This window comes from Aythya marila (assembly GCF_965140915.1).
Source record: "Aythya marila genome assembly, chromosome: 1".
In the NCBI taxonomy this organism is placed as follows: Eukaryota; Metazoa; Chordata; class Aves; order Anseriformes; family Anatidae; genus Aythya; species Aythya marila.
Window position 1 is genome coordinate 164573459 of NC_139042.1, and position 18850 is coordinate 164592308.

General features: G+C 52.5%; 1 protein-coding gene across 2 annotated transcripts in view; it reads right to left on the reverse strand.

Annotated features, from left to right (window-relative positions):
• Positions 1-457: 457 nt before the first annotated feature.
• Positions 458-18850, reverse strand: part of LOC309874104 (coiled-coil domain-containing protein 134-like) — a 36735-nt gene continuing 18342 nt past the window's right edge. Inside the window, exons 19-33 of one of the 2 annotated variants that reach the window (XM_082752028.1) lie at positions 16470-16635; positions 15131-15235; positions 13274-13384; positions 12512-12693; positions 10501-10582; positions 10094-10299; positions 9289-9370; positions 7169-7275; positions 6201-6332; positions 2899-3016; positions 2501-2622; positions 2211-2295; positions 1611-1792; positions 1321-1392; positions 458-1003 (exon numbers count right to left, since the gene is read on the reverse strand). In XM_082752028.1, coding sequence (XP_082608154.1) covers positions 878-1003; positions 1321-1392; positions 1611-1792; positions 2211-2295; positions 2501-2622; positions 2899-3016; positions 6201-6332; positions 7169-7275; positions 9289-9370; positions 10094-10299; positions 10501-10582; positions 12512-12693; positions 13274-13384; positions 15131-15235; positions 16470-16635 — 1878 coding nt within the window. In that variant the 3' untranslated portion in view covers positions 458-877. Of the gene's footprint in view, positions 1004-1320; positions 1393-1610; positions 1793-2210; positions 2296-2500; positions 2623-2898; positions 3017-3888; positions 3984-6200; positions 6333-7168; positions 7276-9288; positions 9371-10093; positions 10300-10500; positions 10583-12511; positions 12694-13273; positions 13385-15130; positions 15236-16469; positions 16636-18850 lie in introns of those variants that run through there. The other variant, XM_082752029.1, reaches the window with a different exon arrangement.

Below are 18850 nucleotides of genomic sequence, written 5' to 3' on the forward strand. Positions count from 1 at the left end.
CGGAGGCTGCCGGCTCTCGCCGCCGTCCCGCCGCCATCTTGGCGCGCCCCCGGCCGCCCCCCACGCGTTGTCAGTGAGACCAGGGCGCTGCCGGCCAATGGGCGCGCGCGGCGCCGCGTGGCGTGAGGGCGCGTCACCGATCAGCAGCTGCGATTAGCATGCGGCGCCACGCCCCCCCGCGTTTGAATATTCATGAGGGAGGGGGCGTGGCCGCGCGCGGAAAAGGCGCGCCGCCTCGCGCCGGTCGGGACGCGCGTGGGGCGCACGCGGCGCCCACGGGCCCGGCTCCTGCCCCCCCCCTCCCAGCCCCGCTGCCCACGGACACGGCACCCAGCCACGGGCTCGTCTTTGTTAAAAAAAAAAAAACAATAACAATAATTGGGGTTTATTCGGGAGAAACGAGGCGCGCCCCGCTCCAGCTGCCCCTGCTCGAGGCGCTGAAGGCCGTCTCCCCGTCCCTGAAGGCAGCGCGGCGCGGCCCGTGCCCCAGCACCATCCCGGCGGTGCGCCCGCTGCTGCTTGGGGTCCCCGAGGGGGCTCGGTGGGGAGCCCCGCACCCCAATGTCCCCGCCAGGCACCACCAGCGGGGCTGGGAGCCGGCCTCCCAGCTGTGGGGCTGCAGCGGGAACGCCGGCTGTATGGGAAAACAGCCCCCGGGACATGGGGTCGGGCAGAGGTAGCGACCAGGCAGCGGCCGGGGATAACCGGGGCAAACAAAACACAAAAAACCACCCCAAAACTCACAAGCAGCAGCACTGCGGGCTCCCCGGCCCACCCGCGGGCGGAGGCGGCACGGCCCCACGGGTGGGAGCAGCCCTGCGGGCACAGGACCCGGCCCTCGCCCCACAGCTGGCCCCGTGGAGGTGCAGCCCGGTGCTTACAGCTCCGACTGCGAGCGCGAGATGCGCGGGCCCTTGCGGATCTCCTTGCGCTTCTCCTCCTTCTTCCGCCGCTTCTCCTCCTCGCGCAGCGCCTTCTGGAAGGTGTCGGCGCTGGGGAAGAACTGGGGGGGACAGCACGGTCAGCCGGGGGGCTGCTAACAAACCCACTGCTCCTACACCGGGACAATTTGGCTCCAGGGAGGTGCCAGGATAACTCAGCACGGATGCAGAGTGTTTTGCCTGCTCGGTAAAGGAAGGGATGCGGACAGGCTATGGCGTTGTAAAAAGTACTGAAAACTCATCATTTTGTTGCAGAGTGGAGTTGGAGCTTGGCATCCCCCAACGCATCCCCCCGTGGAGCACAGCCCACCAAAATCCCACTGGAGTTGCCACCATCCATGAGGGGACGAGGGGGACCCACGCAGCTCGGCTGCCTTACCTCAGAGTGGTCGGCTTTGAAGGGATTGCGGTAATCGGGGGACTTCTCGCTGATGCCCAGCTCCTGAGCCATCTGCGGGGCAAAGCACAGACCGCTGCCACCAGCTCCTGCCCCCCTCCCCTCTGCTCTGCCCCCAACCCAAGACATGGGACCCCCTCAGACACGGGGTGTGCTCAGCAGCCCCCCAGCAGCTCCTCTTTCCCTCTTTTTTTTTTTTCCTCCCTTTCTCCCCGCAGCCCCCCAGGCAGTGGGGAAGGGACGTGGCAGTGGTGGGGGGCTCAGGGCCATACCAGCCCCAGGAGCTGGGAGTGGGGCCCTCGCTCGAAGACGCCCGTCAGGTTGCAGAAGCCGATGCCCCAGCGGATGAGGTTGTTCCAGTTGGAGTTGCGGTCGAAGTAGTGGTGCACGATCTTGGGGAAGCGCAGGACGACGTCCCCGAAGAAGGCCGTGTTCTCCACCACGTGGGAGTAGGCTGGAGACGAGAGGCACCGGCCCTGTCAGCAGCCCGTCCTGCACATCGCCACACCCCAAAACCCCAAAACGCCAGGCCCAGCCCCGGGCATTGCCAGCAGATGCCAGCCATGAGATGCTGAGGATGGAGACAGGGTAAGGGAGAGGTGATGCAGGCTGTGAGACCCGTGTGGTGTCAGCCAGGAAAGGGGATTGACAGCAAGAGCTTCATGGGGGGCTTTGTGGGCTGACCCACCCACATGGTCCACCCACACAGGACAGGGTCCTGAGCGCGTCTGTGGTGAGATGGGGAGGTCGGGGTTGAAGGGGTGGCACCCCCAGTGCAAACGGGTCAGGGAGACAGCAACAGGGTCCCTGACAGAAACAGGGGGACCAGGGGATGCCTGGTGTCTGCACAGGGGGGTTTCATCCCTACCTACCATCCTTCAGCTTCTCGTCCTGAGGGAAAGGCCCATCCGGGGGCACGTCCGCAGCTATGAGCACTGCCCGCGAGTCCTCCAGCACCTGCAAGAGCCCCCGGTCACTGCCCCATCCCACTCCTCCCTGCCCTGCTGTCCTTCCCCCAGCCCTTGAACCCCGGGGGTGCCCCACTGCGTCCCCCTTTCTGCTCCCAGCCCGACTGTCTGCCCCCTGCTGTCACCTCACACCCTGCCCGCCCTCCCCAGCACCACCACGGGCAGCCCAAACGCGTCCCCTGCCCCACGCTCACTTTGAAGAGTCCCTTGAGCATGATGTCGATGATTTTGTACTGCTGGTTCACGTCGTTGAGCTCGATCAGGTTCTTCAGGGCGTTCATCTGGTCCTTGCGCTTCACCTCGAACAGCTTCTTGTCTGCAGCGCAGTCAAGGGCCCCACGCTGCCAGCGCCACAGCGCTCCCACTCCTCAGGGCACACGGCGCCAGCCTGGCCCCACCGCATCTCCCCACCCAGAGACGGAGCCCTCAGAGCTCTTTTAGCACTGATCACAGCCTGAAGACCCTTCCCTCCTCTCCCCTCCGTCCCCACCTTCCCCTTTGTGCCGTCTCTGACCCTCCTCACGCGTGCGAGCGCTCTCCGGCCCCGCCAGATCCGAGCAGGACGGAGGCGAGGGCCTGAGGGGAAGGATACAGATTTCCAAGCCGGAGTCCACCCTCTGCTTCTCCAGGTCTGCCCGGCTGCCCCCGGGCAGCACCAGCACCAGCAGAAAGGGGCAGAACACGAGGAGACCCATGTGGGACACCGCAGCCTGGAACCACGCGGACAAACCCCGTGGTGAGCGAGGAGACGAGCCCCAGGGACACCAACCCTGTCCCTTACCCACCCCACGGCCGGGGGCTCCACCTCCCTTGCAGCCTGTTGTGTTTCTGTGACAGCCGAGCCGCTCACCCCACACATACCCCAACCCAAACCTTGCTACAGAACTGAAATCAGCTGAATCCTCCCCAATTTAGGTAACCTTAACACCAGCTGGGGCCCCACCACGAGGTCGTGAGGAGACCCAGACAACTTTTATTGTCTCTCCGTGCTCACCCTCACCAAGTTTCCCCTCCTGGCCCACCCCACCCCACCCTAACCCCCCCAGCCCCTCTCCCAGCCCCCTGCCCACCGCACCCCACTGTAACAGCAGGATCCAGCCCTGGGCCGGCCAGCCTGGGATCGGGGCTGCAGTAACCCCCTGCAGATGTCCCTCCCGGCTCCGAGAGCTCTCCCCGTGTCCTCGCACCCCGCGAGGGACGCGACGAGGCTCCCCCGAGCCCCCCCGTGCCCGGCTGCAGCCGGGAGCCCCCAGCCCCCCTCCCGGTCCCCGAATTTCGCCCCCTTTCCCTAACGGCGTGACGGATGCGGGTTAGCAGCCCCCGTTAAGCCATTTCTAACCACTTCACGAATTCTCCTGCGGCAGCACCGCGGGGGGCAGCCGGGACACCTCGCCCCCTGCACCCCCGGGGCGCCCGGTGCCCCGGTGGGGACATGCCACCGCCACGAGGGGGGCGACCCCAGCGGGCTGCGAGCCCGGAGCAGGCCGAGCCGAGCCGAGCCGAGCCGTGCTCAGCCCCAGCCCGGCTCTCCCAGACCCGCAGCCGCCGCCCCGCAGCCTCCCCCCGGCCCCTGGCCCCCCACCTGCGGGCCGTGCCGCTGCCCGCTGCCCGGTGCCGTGCCCGGTGCCGGTGCCGCTCGCTCACGCCCGCCGCGCTGCCATGCCCGCTGCCGCCGCTTCCCCGCCCCGCCGTGTCACTTCCTGAGCTCCCGCCCCGCCCCGGGCACCCCGGGCCCCGGCATCGCCGCTCCGGGACCGCCGGGGGGGGCCCCGGTCCCGGTCCCGGTCCCGGTCCCGGTCCCGGTCCCGGTCCCGCTCCGCCCGGCTGCGGGGCGAGCGGCGCTGCTGCCGCCCGCGGGGCGCCCCCCAGCCTGTGCCAGCCGTACCCCGAGGTGTTTGCTCGGGGCTCCTGACGGGCACCAGCCCCGCAGCAGCCCCACAGACACCACAGAGAGGCCCCGTTTCAGAAACAGGGCTTTATGAACAATTTTCAACATGTTTTTTTTTTTTTTTTTAAAGTGAGCTGCAAATGACTGCCTTCGTCTGTCTTCTTCTCCACCAGCCGCTGGAGGTGCGTGGGGTCTCCTGTCCCATTCTTGCCCCGTCGCCCCATTGCGCGTACTCCTCGGGGTTCAGTCTCCGATGTGTGCCAGGGACACCGCCACACCTCCCAGGCATCTGTCGTGGACGGCATGAGTGGAAACCAAAGGGAAAGCCCGGCTGAAACTCCAGTGAGACACCGCAGTTCCCACATTTGGCACACTGCAGACAGGAGTTCATCACTCAACACCCCCCTCCCAGACCACGGAAATCCCACCAACATTGGGAAACATTCATGTGGGTGAGCCCAAAGGACGTTTTTTCCTGATAAAGCTGACACCAAAGCTCGCTGTTGACCAGAGGATTTTGTCTTCCAATGCTCACGGCTATCCCTCTGAGGTAGCCACCACTGTGAGCACAACCAGACCACGCGGGCAATGTAACAGCATCCGCCTTCCCTCACTGCCGCACAGACCAGCCACACAGCAGGGAGGAACTTCTCGGGGCTGGTGTAGCCTTCACCAGGAGAACCTGAGCTCTGGGACAGCCCTGTGCTCCCCACCACAGATCTGTGGCATGACGTGGGGGTTGAGCGTGAAGACAAGCCGTTTCCCAGCAGCAACAGCCACCTCACCCTCCATACGGCCTGCCCACGGCTGATGACGGTGCCATCCCACCGACACGATGGAGGAAGTCCCCCACCCTGTAGGAAACCCTTGCTGGGGCCAGCTCCATGTCTGCTACCTGTCTGAGGCAACGCAGCGTGATGAAAACAGGAAGGCAAAAGCGGACATTTTCAGAAATAAACAAATGCCGAATTTGGCACGTACGTCAGGCCCTGCCTTTCTCCAAAAGTAACCTGGGAGTGACCCCTCCCTCCCGTCCACGGAGAAAAGGAGGAGTCAGTGCTCAGCAGGGGACTCTGCTGCTAAGGGTAACTCCACCAGGCAGCTTCTGGACACCTGCTGTACTTTGAAAGTGCACGAGTTATCTTTGGGTTGCCGTGACTCTACAGGCGTATCGGTGTGAGTTAGCACACGGAGGTTAAGTGGCTGCTCATCCTCCAGGGAAATCAACACAGGAATTGCTGCTGCTTTGAAGTCACAGCTGCCCCGGTCTGCTCCCCTTTCATTGTGTCATCTCTGCCTTACAGATGAATGCAATCCCTGTACAGAGAGCTGTCTTTCATCCCAAATGACTCCTTGTTTCCCAAATGTCTTCTCAAATTTGGGGATGATGAAGTATTTCATCCCAAAATTAGCCAGCTGTAGTAACCACCACCAGTTTTTGCACTCTTGTTTGCCTTTGGCTGAAAAACGGTCAGGAACAGCAGATTAAGTGCCCTTTCTATCTCTATCACATCTACCACCCTCACATCTCCTATCAAAGGCTTTAGCCCAGCAAAAGGATACACGATGTCCTGATGTTTTGCACAGGTGCTCCTCTGTCCCGAAAGGTGCTCCAGCAAGGTCCGAATGGTCCCTGCCTCCACTGCCTCCATCTGGCAGTGACTGCTCTGAACCTGTGCAGTCGGAAGCAGGAATGATTTCCAGACCAACAGCAAATTATTGTCCTTGTTCTTTCATCCCTCCCAACAGAGCAACCTTCAAACTTCAAACTTTGATCAAGTGGCCCACGACAACGCTGATGACACAGCTTAGGCAGCTGCTGGCATCGCTCACTTCCCCATCTCACTACTCATCTCTCAAGGCAGCAGGCCAAGCTAGCAGCTGCAGGTTTCCTCATCATCTTACTATCACCTCCTCAAAGGAAGCTTATGGCTCCCCATCAAAGGCTGAAGCAATCCCTTAGGGAACTCCCTTCTCATCTTCCTAAGCAGTCATTGCTTTCTTACCTGACGAAGGAAGAGGTGAAGTGCCCGTGATGTGGCCTCCGGCAGCTCTGGCAAGTTGGCTTCTGCTGCTTCCCGAAGAATCAGGCTAATTTCTTTTTGAGAAATAACATTGCTGCTCTGGTACCTCACAAACTTGAACAAAATGAACGAGAGAGGCATTAGTGAGCAACCCATAGGCTCCAACAATGACACGTCACCTGGGAAGACCTCTTCCATGCAAAGGGATGTTGCAGCACCCTAACCACAGGCCTGATTTTTTATACCACTTCTGACAGAACCAGTGCAAATATCCACGGTGGTGGTGGTCTAGCTAGACTTAGTTTAGGTCAAGAAGAAATTGAAATAATCCAGGTAACCTTTTAAAAGTGAAATAAGAATAACAAAGATTCACAGACCCATCATGTATTTGGGGGTGGAAGGTTCACATTAATAACCCCTTGCTCTCATCTACTGCCATGAGGACTTCAGTATCCTCAGTGTTTCTGCTGGGTAGGAGCACACTTTCTCTCTTGCTCATAGGCCCCACATGCAGCAGGGTCACGGACTGGTAATTCCCTGACCTGAAAATTTACGTTTGTAAGGACAAAGACTGGGAGAGAAGCTGTGATGCCAAGCAGAGCTCTGCTCTCCAGCCAGCCACAGCATGCTCCCAGACTGCCAACGGCAGCCGCACGTTCTCTGTAGGCTTTCCCTCTCCTCCCCAGGGGCTCTAGGTGATCTAAAACAATGCTACAAAAACACCAAAAGCACAGGATGCGCTCAGTTAGAGCAGTCGGTTTCTGCACAGCGTGGAAGGGAAGTTCACTTGAAAGTACAATTATTACAGGACACAAATATAGTGACGGACAAAACCACAGTAGTATCTGAGACCGTGTATGTACAGGAGGCAAGTTGCAGTAAACAACCCAGATGCACTGTACCAACATAGAGGAACAAAACAGAGCACAGCCCACCCCTCCCCTGCTCACCAAAGTCACGAGTCTGAGAATTTCTGGCTGCAGAACGGATTGCTGGCCCCCGTTGAGCAGTGTCAAGAGTAGGAATCGGTGCCAGGGCTGTGAAGCAACGTGCAGTGCTGGGAGAGAAGGAGAAGCCACAGACTGCTTTAAAAAATCTGCCAAGTGACAGGCTGGGCCTGCAAAAGGAGTCTTCCAGTTCTGAACCCATGTTTTCTCTTCTAGACCCCAAGCTGTGAAACACCAAGGGGGCATTTTGCTCTGTTCTTACTCGCTTTTAAATCTGTCACTCTTTGGGCAAGAGTTTAGTCATGAGGACAAAAGCTTAATAGTTTTTTTTAAACAGAATACATTTTGTCCAACATTGTGCTTGTGTGGGATGAGAAACCTTCTCCTGGGGTGCACGTCATAAAATACTGAGGGGATATCTTTAGCCCAAGGATTTAAAAATATACCCTCTGGTTTCAATATGAGGACAAGTTTCCTGACCAGAGGTTTTATTTAGCTGCCGAATACTCTTCAGGGAATGAAGAAAGCCCTATAACATAAGCTGCACGAACTGAGCCTGGGTCTGCATCAGAGAGCGTACTACAGGGACCAGCCAGGCTGATGGCAGCAGTGCAAACAACCAGCAGAGAAAATGTTCTTAATTAAAAGCGTGTAAGATAAGCAGAGGTAAGGCTCAAGGTCACTGGCTGTGACAGTGTGAAATCTCTCACGAAAGTTAACTTGCACTACCTTGTATTTACTGCTGTTTGAGAACAGGGGATGGACAACTACAACAGGTCAGCAGATAAAACCTGTTACAGCTTGGCCACCAGGTTTGAACCCTTTCAGAAAGGTCCCTTTTCCACTGGCACCTGCATAACCTCCCTATTGCCTCTACAACAATCTTTTCTGTGGTAAAGCAACACCAAAAAAATCATGTAAAGTGTTGGAAGGGGGGGGGGGATGGGATCTTTTCCCTGGAGGAAATGAGAAAGTACCAGTGCTGTGCACTGAGTGCGCTCTGCTCATCTGCAAGAATCTCTGGACCAAGAGAGGGTTTTAGAAAGCCTCAAAGGAGGAAGCTTCTACAGGCAGAGACCAGGCCACAGCCTTTGCAATGTTCTTGCTTCTTTCAGCCAAACATACTAAAAACCCTCATTCCACCTGGGAGACTTGTTAGCACTGCTGTGAGCTTCTGCACCACTGCAAGAATTTGGACAGCCAAAGTGAAGGGTTCAGCTGCTACTGAAACATTTTGTTACCATAATCCCAGATCAGTGGAAGGTCCCCATAACACGCCTTTTAACAGACTCCCTTCAGCTACTGGCTGTCATTCATCGGCAGTATTACATTTTTATTCAACAGCTTCCCCTCTCCCAACAATGTCCCTTTTGTCTGGTGTTCATTCACTCCGTTCCCTTCTCGCTCAGTGTTTACGTGACTGATTTGAACAGGTCAGGGTACAGAAAACTAATTTTCTGTTCTAAGATCAGAGACAACATCTCTACTTTGTAGGCTGACAATGAGCAGAAGGGTCTACGCTTCCCCTGACTGTACGATGCTGTCATATTTTGTTATACAGCTAGCGTGGTATACATTCAGTCTGACACGGACTCCTGAAAGCAAGGTCTGCATTTGCCCCTGGAAATCTAGAATTTCCAGCTTCCATTTCCTAAGGCTGTTTACTACCCTCTTCTCCCTTCCTATCCCTAAGGGCCAAATGTCTCTGTGTGGAAGACAAATCATATTCATAGCTTTCCTCCCTCCCTTCCTACCCCTTCTATCTTTATGATCCAAAGGTTTGCTAAATTGGGGTGGAATTGACAGACTATTCCTATATTACGTTGGTCCCTAAATCCTTCATTTTTACCACATTAGGGTGTGGGGTGGTTGTGACCTTTTTTTCTTTTGGAAAACATCTTGATGCTCAGAGCCAAAGTGAAGGCTCACTGCTAAAGAGGAGCAAAGCACCGTGATTTCATCCCACAAAGCACGTAAGATTACCCTTGAGCATACGAATAAATTTTCTTATTGGGCATAAGCTCATTAAACATCTGCTCCAGGGCATTATTGGATGGAGATCAAAGAGCCCAAAATCACTGCAGGAGGGAAACCCAGGAGAAGGAAGGGCAGGAAGACTTTACCAACATCCTGGTTCTTCACATACAGGTATTCCAGTAAGGTTTCCAGGCAGGCAACCACAGCTTGAGAAAGCAGCAAGTCTTTCTGGAATCCCAAGGATGGGGGGGGGGAGGAACAACAAAGAAGAAAATACAGTCAAAAGCTATTGCAAGAGGAAAATTCATGAAGTGGCAGGCTCTGAAGAACATGCAGCACTGGAAAATAACAGCTTTCATCTCCTTCACAGGATGCAACGCGCTGAAAATTAGCTGTCATGTCAAGGAGCCAGACAAAGGCAGAAGTACTTACTCAGAGATGAAAAAAATTAAGTAACAATCTCCAAAGAATAAAGGCAGGAGCGCAACATTGCTCAAGGGTGTTAAATGTAAACCGATGTACTGTCCCCTGGAGCCCAACATCACTTGTGTGAGTAAATGCAAACTAAGGTACTTTACCCCCAAAGCACCTCGCCAGCTCTGTACGAAATGGGCTGGGATTTGATACATTTTTCCCACCTCACAGTCCCAATGACTGCAGGGTCCCTGCAGAGCAGGAGATAGGGTACAGAGACTGTCATCAGCACATAGAGTTTAAGCTGTCTAGTTCAGCAGCAGGAAGCACCACGTAGCTTGATTTACCTTCTTTCGCACTGCACCATGCTGCACAAACTGCAGCAAGAGCATTTTCCCTCCTCCTCATCACAGGTCTGCAAGGGGTGGAAAATGCAGGCAGAAGCAAAGAGAAGGCAGACCCGTTTCCTTCTGCACCAGGGTGATTTCTCTTCAGGTTAGTTTATGGGCGTTGTCCCAAAGCTGGTGTTTTATATACCTGCAGGTAGACATGCACCAAAAGGTTCTGCAGGCTGACGAGAAGCGAGAAGACCTGCTGCATGGCAAGGGGGTGCAGGGCAGCATCCTCCAGCGGTGATGGCTGCGGTTGTGTAGCACCCTGGGCTGTGTTCTGGATGACAATCACCAGCAGGGAGGAGGAGAAGTTCTGCCGCAGGACAGCTCTCAGGAACTGCATGATGCTCACTAGACAGGGAGCCTCTCGTTAGTATCAGTGTTTTTCTCTCCCCTGCCCTGCGTGTTGGTGCCTGTGCAAACAAAATGCACTCCCAAAGCTTCCAGGTTACCAGCAGCACCTGCACCGCCCCATCCCATAGTCACCAGTTCTCTCTTGCTGCCCTTAACATGGTATTAACCACCGCTTCCACTCAAATCCCCACAAAATACCTAACAGCAGGACTGGCTTCTTCTTCCTGAAGATGATTGCATTCAGGACTTCTGTTAGGTCCAGAGTGAGTGTCTGGTGAACCTGGAGGAGAATAAAATACAAGAAAAAATGGTTCGACCAGGTAAAAAGCTTCCTTTTGTATTTTCAGTCCTTAGACATTACTCCATGATAACCATTGAAAAAAGGGGAACAGCAACAGGGTTTCAGGAGTCTGATCCAGAAAGGAAAGGCACATCATTGTGACGTCCAAACTGCCTTTCTGAAGAGAGGAACGTTCAATAGGAACGCTAGGAGGACCTTCTGTAACGGGGTGGCACTGGTTGCATGTCTAAGTACTGGCAAGCCAAAGGCTTCAGTAGCCTTCCACCCATGAGCCGTGTTTATCCAATGGCTTCTGCTAAAGCCACCAGCAGGAACGCTAACAGCTATGCCACAAGGCTGGGTGGGCCAGTCAAGCCCTCATTATTAACACCCACCTGAGCTGAATGTGGGTGATTCACGTTTTCCAGAGCCATTGTTGCCCTGTATAAAACTGCAAGCTCAGGGAGACAGCCTGGCATCGCCCCACAGTCACAGAGGCCAAAGGCTCCCTGCTAGGGCCTCCAGGATGCTTTGTGCAGCTTTAGCAGTACTGAGCAGCAGAAAACAGCAGAAGTGACTCTTCCTCCTATCCTCTCTCCTTTCTTCCAGCAGAAGATTAGAAATACTGCAGCTTAGAAATGTTGGAGATTAGAAGGACTGAAGCATCCTTCAACCACTTCCATTTGCCATCTGTATCTGCAATTTCTTTCCACATCTCTGGTGCAAGAAGGATTTTGGATTGCACACCATAGCACATCAAGCCAGTAAGGTACTGATGAGGCCAAATAACAGGTTTATAAGCCACTAAATGATTGCACTTCAAGGATCCATATGAGCTGAGAGAATGGCTTCCAAAAGATGAAACTCGACATCAGCCACTTGAAGCAAGTCCCTTTTGGGACTGGCACAACACTGACCACTCAGACACAGCCCTGAGTTGAAAACTAAGAAGAAAAATTGTGCACAGCAGTTATCAGAGCAGGGGCAGGCAGGTTCTCCCATGCATTCACACAGCTGACAACCCATGCAAGTCCAATGCTGCAAGACTTAACCAGAGGCAGCACATCCATGAAGTAACAGGTACAGACTTGTTCTGGTTTGGTCTCTTGGAAGAAATCTTCCCTCAGTATAGAAAACCAATTTTTGCCTATCTGTGCAGGTGCACCCATGTGCTTGAAGTGGCTTTATCATCCACGAGTAGGTGCACCAAAGAACACGCTCTGCTGGGCGTAACTGCAGAAGCAGAGCTCAAAACTCATGGCATGCTGTTTACCTCCATGTTAAGAGAGGGGAGACAGGCCTGGGTAGTTACTCCAAAAGGCAACGTTTTCCCTTGGGTTGGCTTTAGGAAGTGCTCCATTCCCTCTAACCTGTCATTGTAATAGCAGCTGCCAGCTCCAGCTCAGCTCTGTCGTTGGACTGCAAAGCATCAAATACAATGACAGCTGCCCACATCCATACAAGCTTGCTAATATTAAGCATTTATTTGCCAGTAATAGGTTTGGAGAGTTACTGTTCTACTATTGATTGTTTTAGTACCAAATAAGCAGCTTATAACATGGGAGCTGTGCATCACACCCCCAGGTTTCCCTGAAGATAAGCTGTAAAGTTTATTTTGTGCTGTCTGGAAGAGTAAAGTGATTTAGACCAGGAGAGTTGGGTATGCATTTTTCCCCTCAAGATTTCTGCCCATCCATAACTCTGAAATGATTTGTGTCTCATCCTCCAGCAACATGCTAGCTTCCAGTCCTGCTGGAGAGGTGCAGAAAGGAATAATGTGTAGCAGTAAAGCAGCCAAGACAAACATATTCCAGGCCAAAGCAAACCACTTTCCCTGCTAATTAAGTATTTGTGTGGTGTTTTTTTTTGTTTTTTTGTTTTTTTAAGGTTTAGCCAGTCCCTGGATCTGAACACTAGAATGGATCTAACCTCAGCGTTGTAACGATGCTGATAAATTAGGAGGGAAGCAGCCAAGAGCCATCCGGAGCACAGCAAGGCATCCTCAGGCGACAGGTAGGCAGGTTCAGAGGGAAAGGACCTCATCCAGGTGCACTCCAACACCTTCTGGAGGAGCTCTAGCAAGGACACGTTGGAGAGCAGCACAGCCACTGCTGTGTAGGAGAGACATCATCAGAGAGGTTGGTGGGATGGCACAGGTTAAGCCAGCCTGACAAGCAGAAGAGAAGTGCAGAGCACACCCCTGCTGCGGTGAGGCAGCCTCAGCTGCCACGGCTCATCAACCTAAGGCTGTCCTGCTACACCCGTATTCATCTCCCGCAGCATGAGCGACCACTTGGCCAGCTAATAAAATGACCAGCCTTCAGCTGACACAGCTAGGAGGTTGGTTATAGCTGTCTCTATTATTGTTTAATTTTTTGAACCACGGCAATACCAGGATACGTCAGCCAGGCACTGAAGCCCCACCGCTGAGTTTTCTGAATCAGAAAAATACGGCGGTTCTGTCTCCCAGCAGCCGATTCCTGAATTATCAGAAGGCAGCAAAAACAAAACAAAGCCCTCGCCCTGAAAATAAATAAATAAATGGTCCCAAACACAAAGTGCTGTTTGTTAACTGCGATGCTAAAGTGGAAAAATCCACCTCACCTGCTGAGGCAGTTAGTGTACAATCTCTCATGCCCAAGCTTCAGCCTCGCAGAGATTAACTTGGCAATCAATACAGTCTTGCCTCACCTCTCTGTTGACTACAAGGTGTTGTCTGATGAAGGCTCCAGTACAGAAAATTCAAGGATGGCTGCAGGAGGTCGGTGTCTCTCGGCCTGCATTTCCCGCAGAGGTTGCTGACTGGAAACAAAAGAACGTGTAACACGGGCACCAACACGACACAGCACCTCAGCACAAGAAAGGAGCTGCCAGTGGGGGGGGAATTCATACAAGAGCAACACAATGTGAAGCAAAATTTAACAGAGCAGGGTACAGACAAAGCAGAGTGTCTGCTTCAGACCAAGACGATGCAGTGGAGGGTGATAATGGGGAGGGGAGAAAATAACAACAACAAAAGACAACAGAAAGGAGTATATTAAAAGGCTTATACATTGGGCAGTAATGAATCCAAGCGCTACAGACTCTTAGATATGGTACCTGTTTCCACAGAACCAGTTTGATCCTAATACTGGGTGGACCATAAGCAGCCATGTGCCCATTTCACATGGAGACAGACAGCCCGAGCAGGGGATGGCAGGGAGAGCTGTGCTCCTCCACGCTCACAGCCACTGCTCACACAAGTAATGAACGTGCCACGCTTGTTGTAAGCAGCAGGCATTTAGGAACAGTGTTTAGCAAGAGTCTGGGAGGGAAATCCAGGACTGCAGGGCTCAGCAGAACTGTCATAGGAGATCTTTTGAAGAGCTCACACTCTGAATAAGCAATTCTCAAAAAACACACATCGACGTGTCTCCCTACAACCTTCCATCTACAAGCTGGTTTGCAGGCTGCATCAGAGAAGAGTGCCCTCCCCGCACAAACATAGCCTGGGGAGGAAAGCAGGGAATGAAGGGGGTGCTGGGGCAGAGACAGAGTTGTGTTGGGAAAAAAAAAAAAAAAAAAAAAAAAAAAAAAAAAAAAAAAAAAAAAAAAAAAAAGAGCAGAAAGCAAGAGAAAAGGGAGCTTGTGACTTCTGGGAGCAGCCAAGCTGTGCTCTGAAGTCACAGAGGCTAAGAAGGGCTGCTATAAAGATGACATGCTTCTTCCACGCCCCCAGTTCCCTCCGCTAATGAGTGTCTGAGAAACGCTGCTTCTTTACAAGGGCAGCACAGACAGCCCTGCAACATGGAGCATTTCAAATTGAAAGGGATAGTCCTTCAAAGTCTGCTGTACAAATCAATTTGACAGAGCAGAAAGAGATGAGAGGAAAGAGATGAGAGGACGGATCAGCTGAGTACCCCTCTAGTATCTATTCTTCATTCATGGCCTGCCTTAATCTCCAGTCGCCAAGTAAGAAGGGAGAAGTCATCAGCTAAGGATCAGCAGATGAGCAGGCCAGAGCATGTGCAGTAAACAAACATACCCCTCTCCTCTGTCTCTGGGGTGGAGTGGGCAAGTCCTGCAGCTGGTTGGGACCAATACAGTCTGGATTCATGCTGCAGGGAAAGTCTGGGTTCCCTGGGCTGCCGGTCCCTGCCGGCTGGTTCACAGGACACCTCTGAGGGCTGAACCCCTCAGTCCTGTGTTAGCAGGTGAGGGCAGGGAAGGGTGATTCAGGAAGCACATCAGCAATGCCATCGTATGCCGAGCCAGAACCACTCACAGACTCTGACATCATGTCATGGCCATGAGAACGCTTTGGCCACCTTGTGGGGTTTTCAAACAACAAATATGCTGCAAAAGCAAGAGGCAGAAAAAGTGTTTTATTGCCTAAACTGGTAGCCAGGGCTCTTTGCAACACTCTGGCTATGAACGTATCTTAAAACAATGGTAAGTGTGATGCAAGGCACAGCTTCTTTCAAAAGATGAAGAGCCAGCCCCTAATCATCTTACGGAACAACCAACCAAGGTCAAATTCTCCTGGAAGAAAAGGATGCACAGACTCACCTTGGTGAAGCAGCTTGAAGTCTGTGCTGTCCAGCTCCCTCATGCCCTTGCTCCGCAGCTGCACCAGGAATAGCAGGCTCAGCAAAATGGGCAGGTTCCTGTTAGCTAAGAAGGGTACTGGCAGGTTAGCTTGTCAGTGAACTCCAAACTGTTCTACCTTACAGTGTGCCAACAATTGCAGCTTAGGAATGAGGGTGAGTTAGAGGAGAAAGCATTCTCCTCTCTTTCCACACAGACACACAGCTATACCCTCCTGACCTCATTCTCATCTCTACAGCCCCTTTGGACCAGGCAGGTCTGTATGCAAGAAACCTCCTGGAGTTCTTTGCCCCAGACCTCGCAGAGAACTGCCCGTGTGCTAGGAATAAGTCTTGTTGCCAGGGTGCATCTGGTGTTTGGCTCTCTGGAGGATGCTGCCAATACCCTCACTAATGAGTTCAAGATGCGGTATCAAGTGGAGCTGTGAATATCAGATGCAGCAGAAGGGCTCTAATCTTGAAAAGAAAAAAAAAAAAAAACAAAACTCTAGCCCAGTGTCCTGTCTCCATCACAAGTGGTTTGGAGGAAGAGGTCTGATTCCTGCAGCAGGATATGGACAATCTGTCTCCCCCCAGACCTTGGCACTCCTAGATTAGCAACAAAGGGACACCACAACTCCAGATGTGCACAATTCCAAACACGACAGATCTAGCAGATGACAGCATTGCCTTCTTTATCCATAAACTTGTTTATCTCATGCTCTATCACACTCCTGCCTTCAACAACTCTCTTCTCCAGCCTACCTGACTTTGCTGGAGAGAAGGCAAAACCACTGTCCCTCTCATGCTTCCATCCCAGCTGCTGGCCAGACAAACTTCCAAACAGAGCAAGGCAGAGCAAGAAGCATCAGCGTCCCCCTCAAGAGCTAGCAAAAGCTGTGGCGGACCCCTATCCCAAGGGAGCCAAGGACATCCTAGCACTGCTTCCCCCTTTCAGTTCAGCCTCACGGGCTGCTTTGCACAGCACCTTTTGCAACTGGGTAACAGTCCCCACTCTAGAGCCAGGGTCAGGAAGGAAAAGAGAGATTTCCCCCAGTCACAACCCTGCTATATGTTTGAGATTTAACAGAATTATGAAATCTGGTAATATCAGAGATCCCATGTGGGGATCTATGTCATGAATGATTCAGATGATGTCTGCTCCCAGCCTCTGTGCCCTGGGAACCATCTGCACTCAGGCTCACCCAGCTGTCCAGCACAGAGAGAGGCAAAAGGGATACTTCATCCCAGACTACATAGCTTCAGCCATCTACCCTGCTAGTTGATTGCATAGCAAGACCCAAGTCCAAGAGGGGAGTCACCTTGTAAGGAAGCTGAGCTACTCTCTACCAGTAGCTGCTGCAGAATCTGCAGGAACCGGCTCCGGAGGAGGTCACACACAAGGGCGTCCTCACTTCTTTCCAGGAAGGTCCTCAGAGTCACCAACACCTTCTGAGCCACCTCCACAGGGCTTGAGCAGACCAGGTCCTGGGAGGGAAGCAACACACAGGTTACCATTCTGCCCTGATTAGGCAGAAGTCACTGCTATTTAATACCACTATGCTCATCTGGAGTCATGGGAAACATCCGAATAAAGCGTTGTGCAGACTAAGTACGTCCTGATTAAACGGAGCACTGATAAAGCAGACAGACACTCTTCTGATAGGCATCTCTGAATAATACCCTGTTAAAGAATGCAGTTGGCTATGTAACCCCCATCCAGCACACAGGGATGGGGGAAAGGTATGTTTAAGGTCAAGGCTTTACAAAAACGAGTGCATAAAGCCAGGGCCCTGTTTCCAAGAATGTGGAGCCTCTGGCACTGCCACTGTCCTTGTTGTTTTGAAAAATCAGGCTGCATATTAACATGCTTACTTAAAATCAAGCTTTGAGTCAGTCCATAATTACTCATTTTCAGGAGTCTCAGGCTGGCAGCCTACTATCTGCAGTAGCAACATAACAGCTAAACTGTATGAAACGTACATAAACCAGACAAGCAATCACTCAGTCCCTGAAAATGGAAGAGCATCCAGCCCACAAGCCTTCCTCTGGAATACAGAGCTCTGTCTGGAGTCTCTGAGCTAAATCCCACAGCCAGTAGCCTAAATTTGGGCATACTTTGTTGCTAAGGTGTTTAACAGTAAATTCACCTGCACAGCATGTATAGATGCAGCTCCATAAAGGCAAGGCATGAAACGGCCTGCAGTGCTGACATACTGTGATAGCCTCAACATAAATTACATCAGCGCTACCGTTCCTCTCTTCTCCCAGTAGTCCTGACTACTGCATTGCAAACAGCACAGCAGAAAGAGGTAAACAGGAAAGAAAACTGATCTGAGCAATGTTACCAAGCCCACAGCCTGCCCGGAGCCTCTTCCAGCTCCCTTCCCCTGTCACACGGTAGTCATGCATCCAGGCCAGGATGATGGAGAGGAAAGGGCTTTGGGTCCCTCTGCCTAAGGAAAGCAGTTAAGGTAAGAACAGGCTCTGTGCCAGAAAAAAAAGAAAAGCAAACAAAAAACCTACACCTCTCCAGCTCTGAACTTAATTCCTGCCTAATTCATGCGTAATCTCATGTCATTCAGCCTGCCTCCATTCCCCGAGAGATCAGCTGAGATATGGAGCATGAAGACAAGTGGGCCAATGTGTGATCACTACCACATTCATTCCCAGGTAAACATACACAGCACCAAACAGTGCTAACCAAGGCCCACAGCCTTCCCAGTCCTGCTATACACATCACTGTGCTGACATTTTCCTTCCTACTCAGGAGCTCAAGGTCTGAGATGAAGCCACCAACCATCTGTTCCATCTAATCCAGGCATTTATTAAAAGCAGATAAGCAAATATATCATCCTTGGAAGGACATTAATTTTTGTTTCACTCCACCATGCAGAGGCTTTTCCATTTTACTAGTGGATTCTCAGGCTGAGGTTGTTCACCTTGTAAGTTTTGTTTATATCTGACAGTATATTTATTTCAGGATATTGCACTGGTTTATTAGGCCATCTAAATTCAGATTGATTATGCCCTTCCCCAGCTGAGAGGTAAACTGTCAAAGCCTGTGATTTATTACGACTCACTTTAAAGAGTAGGACAGAGCTAAATTAATTTATTTCTGCAAGAGTAGGTGGCAGGACAGAAAAGGGGACAGTAGGAATGCTGTACCATTGAGAGGAGGAGTCACCGTTTCCCTTTTGTGCAGTGACAGACCTGCGACCTGTACACTTGCTTTAGGTTGTGGAGTGATAGCTCCAGAACTATTGCCAAAGGTAATAGGGCAGAGGCATTTCCTGGGGCACTTCTGAATTCGTTTGCACTCTGTCAACGCATCAATCACCTTTACTACTGCTCTGGCAATGGCATCAAACACTTGGATACTGGCAGCTGCTCTGCAATATCGCCCTGACTGTTCAAGAACTGTCCTACACAACGGCCCTCCTGGCAATCAGTTCCATAACCCAGGATATGAAAATGTACTTCATAGCGTCTTAGATCAGAACAAACACCTGCCAGTCTGAAATGCCTCACAGGTGCCCACTCGGCATCAAACCTGGCTTCTTCACTGTTTGCTGATATGGGTTTCTGTTCTCCATGATATGCAGAAACGTGTACAGAAACTACCAAGGTCCTAGTGTAACAGGCTGCAGAAGAAACATCACAGCTGTTAGCTTTTCCCTTAAAGGTAAATATAATGTTCTCG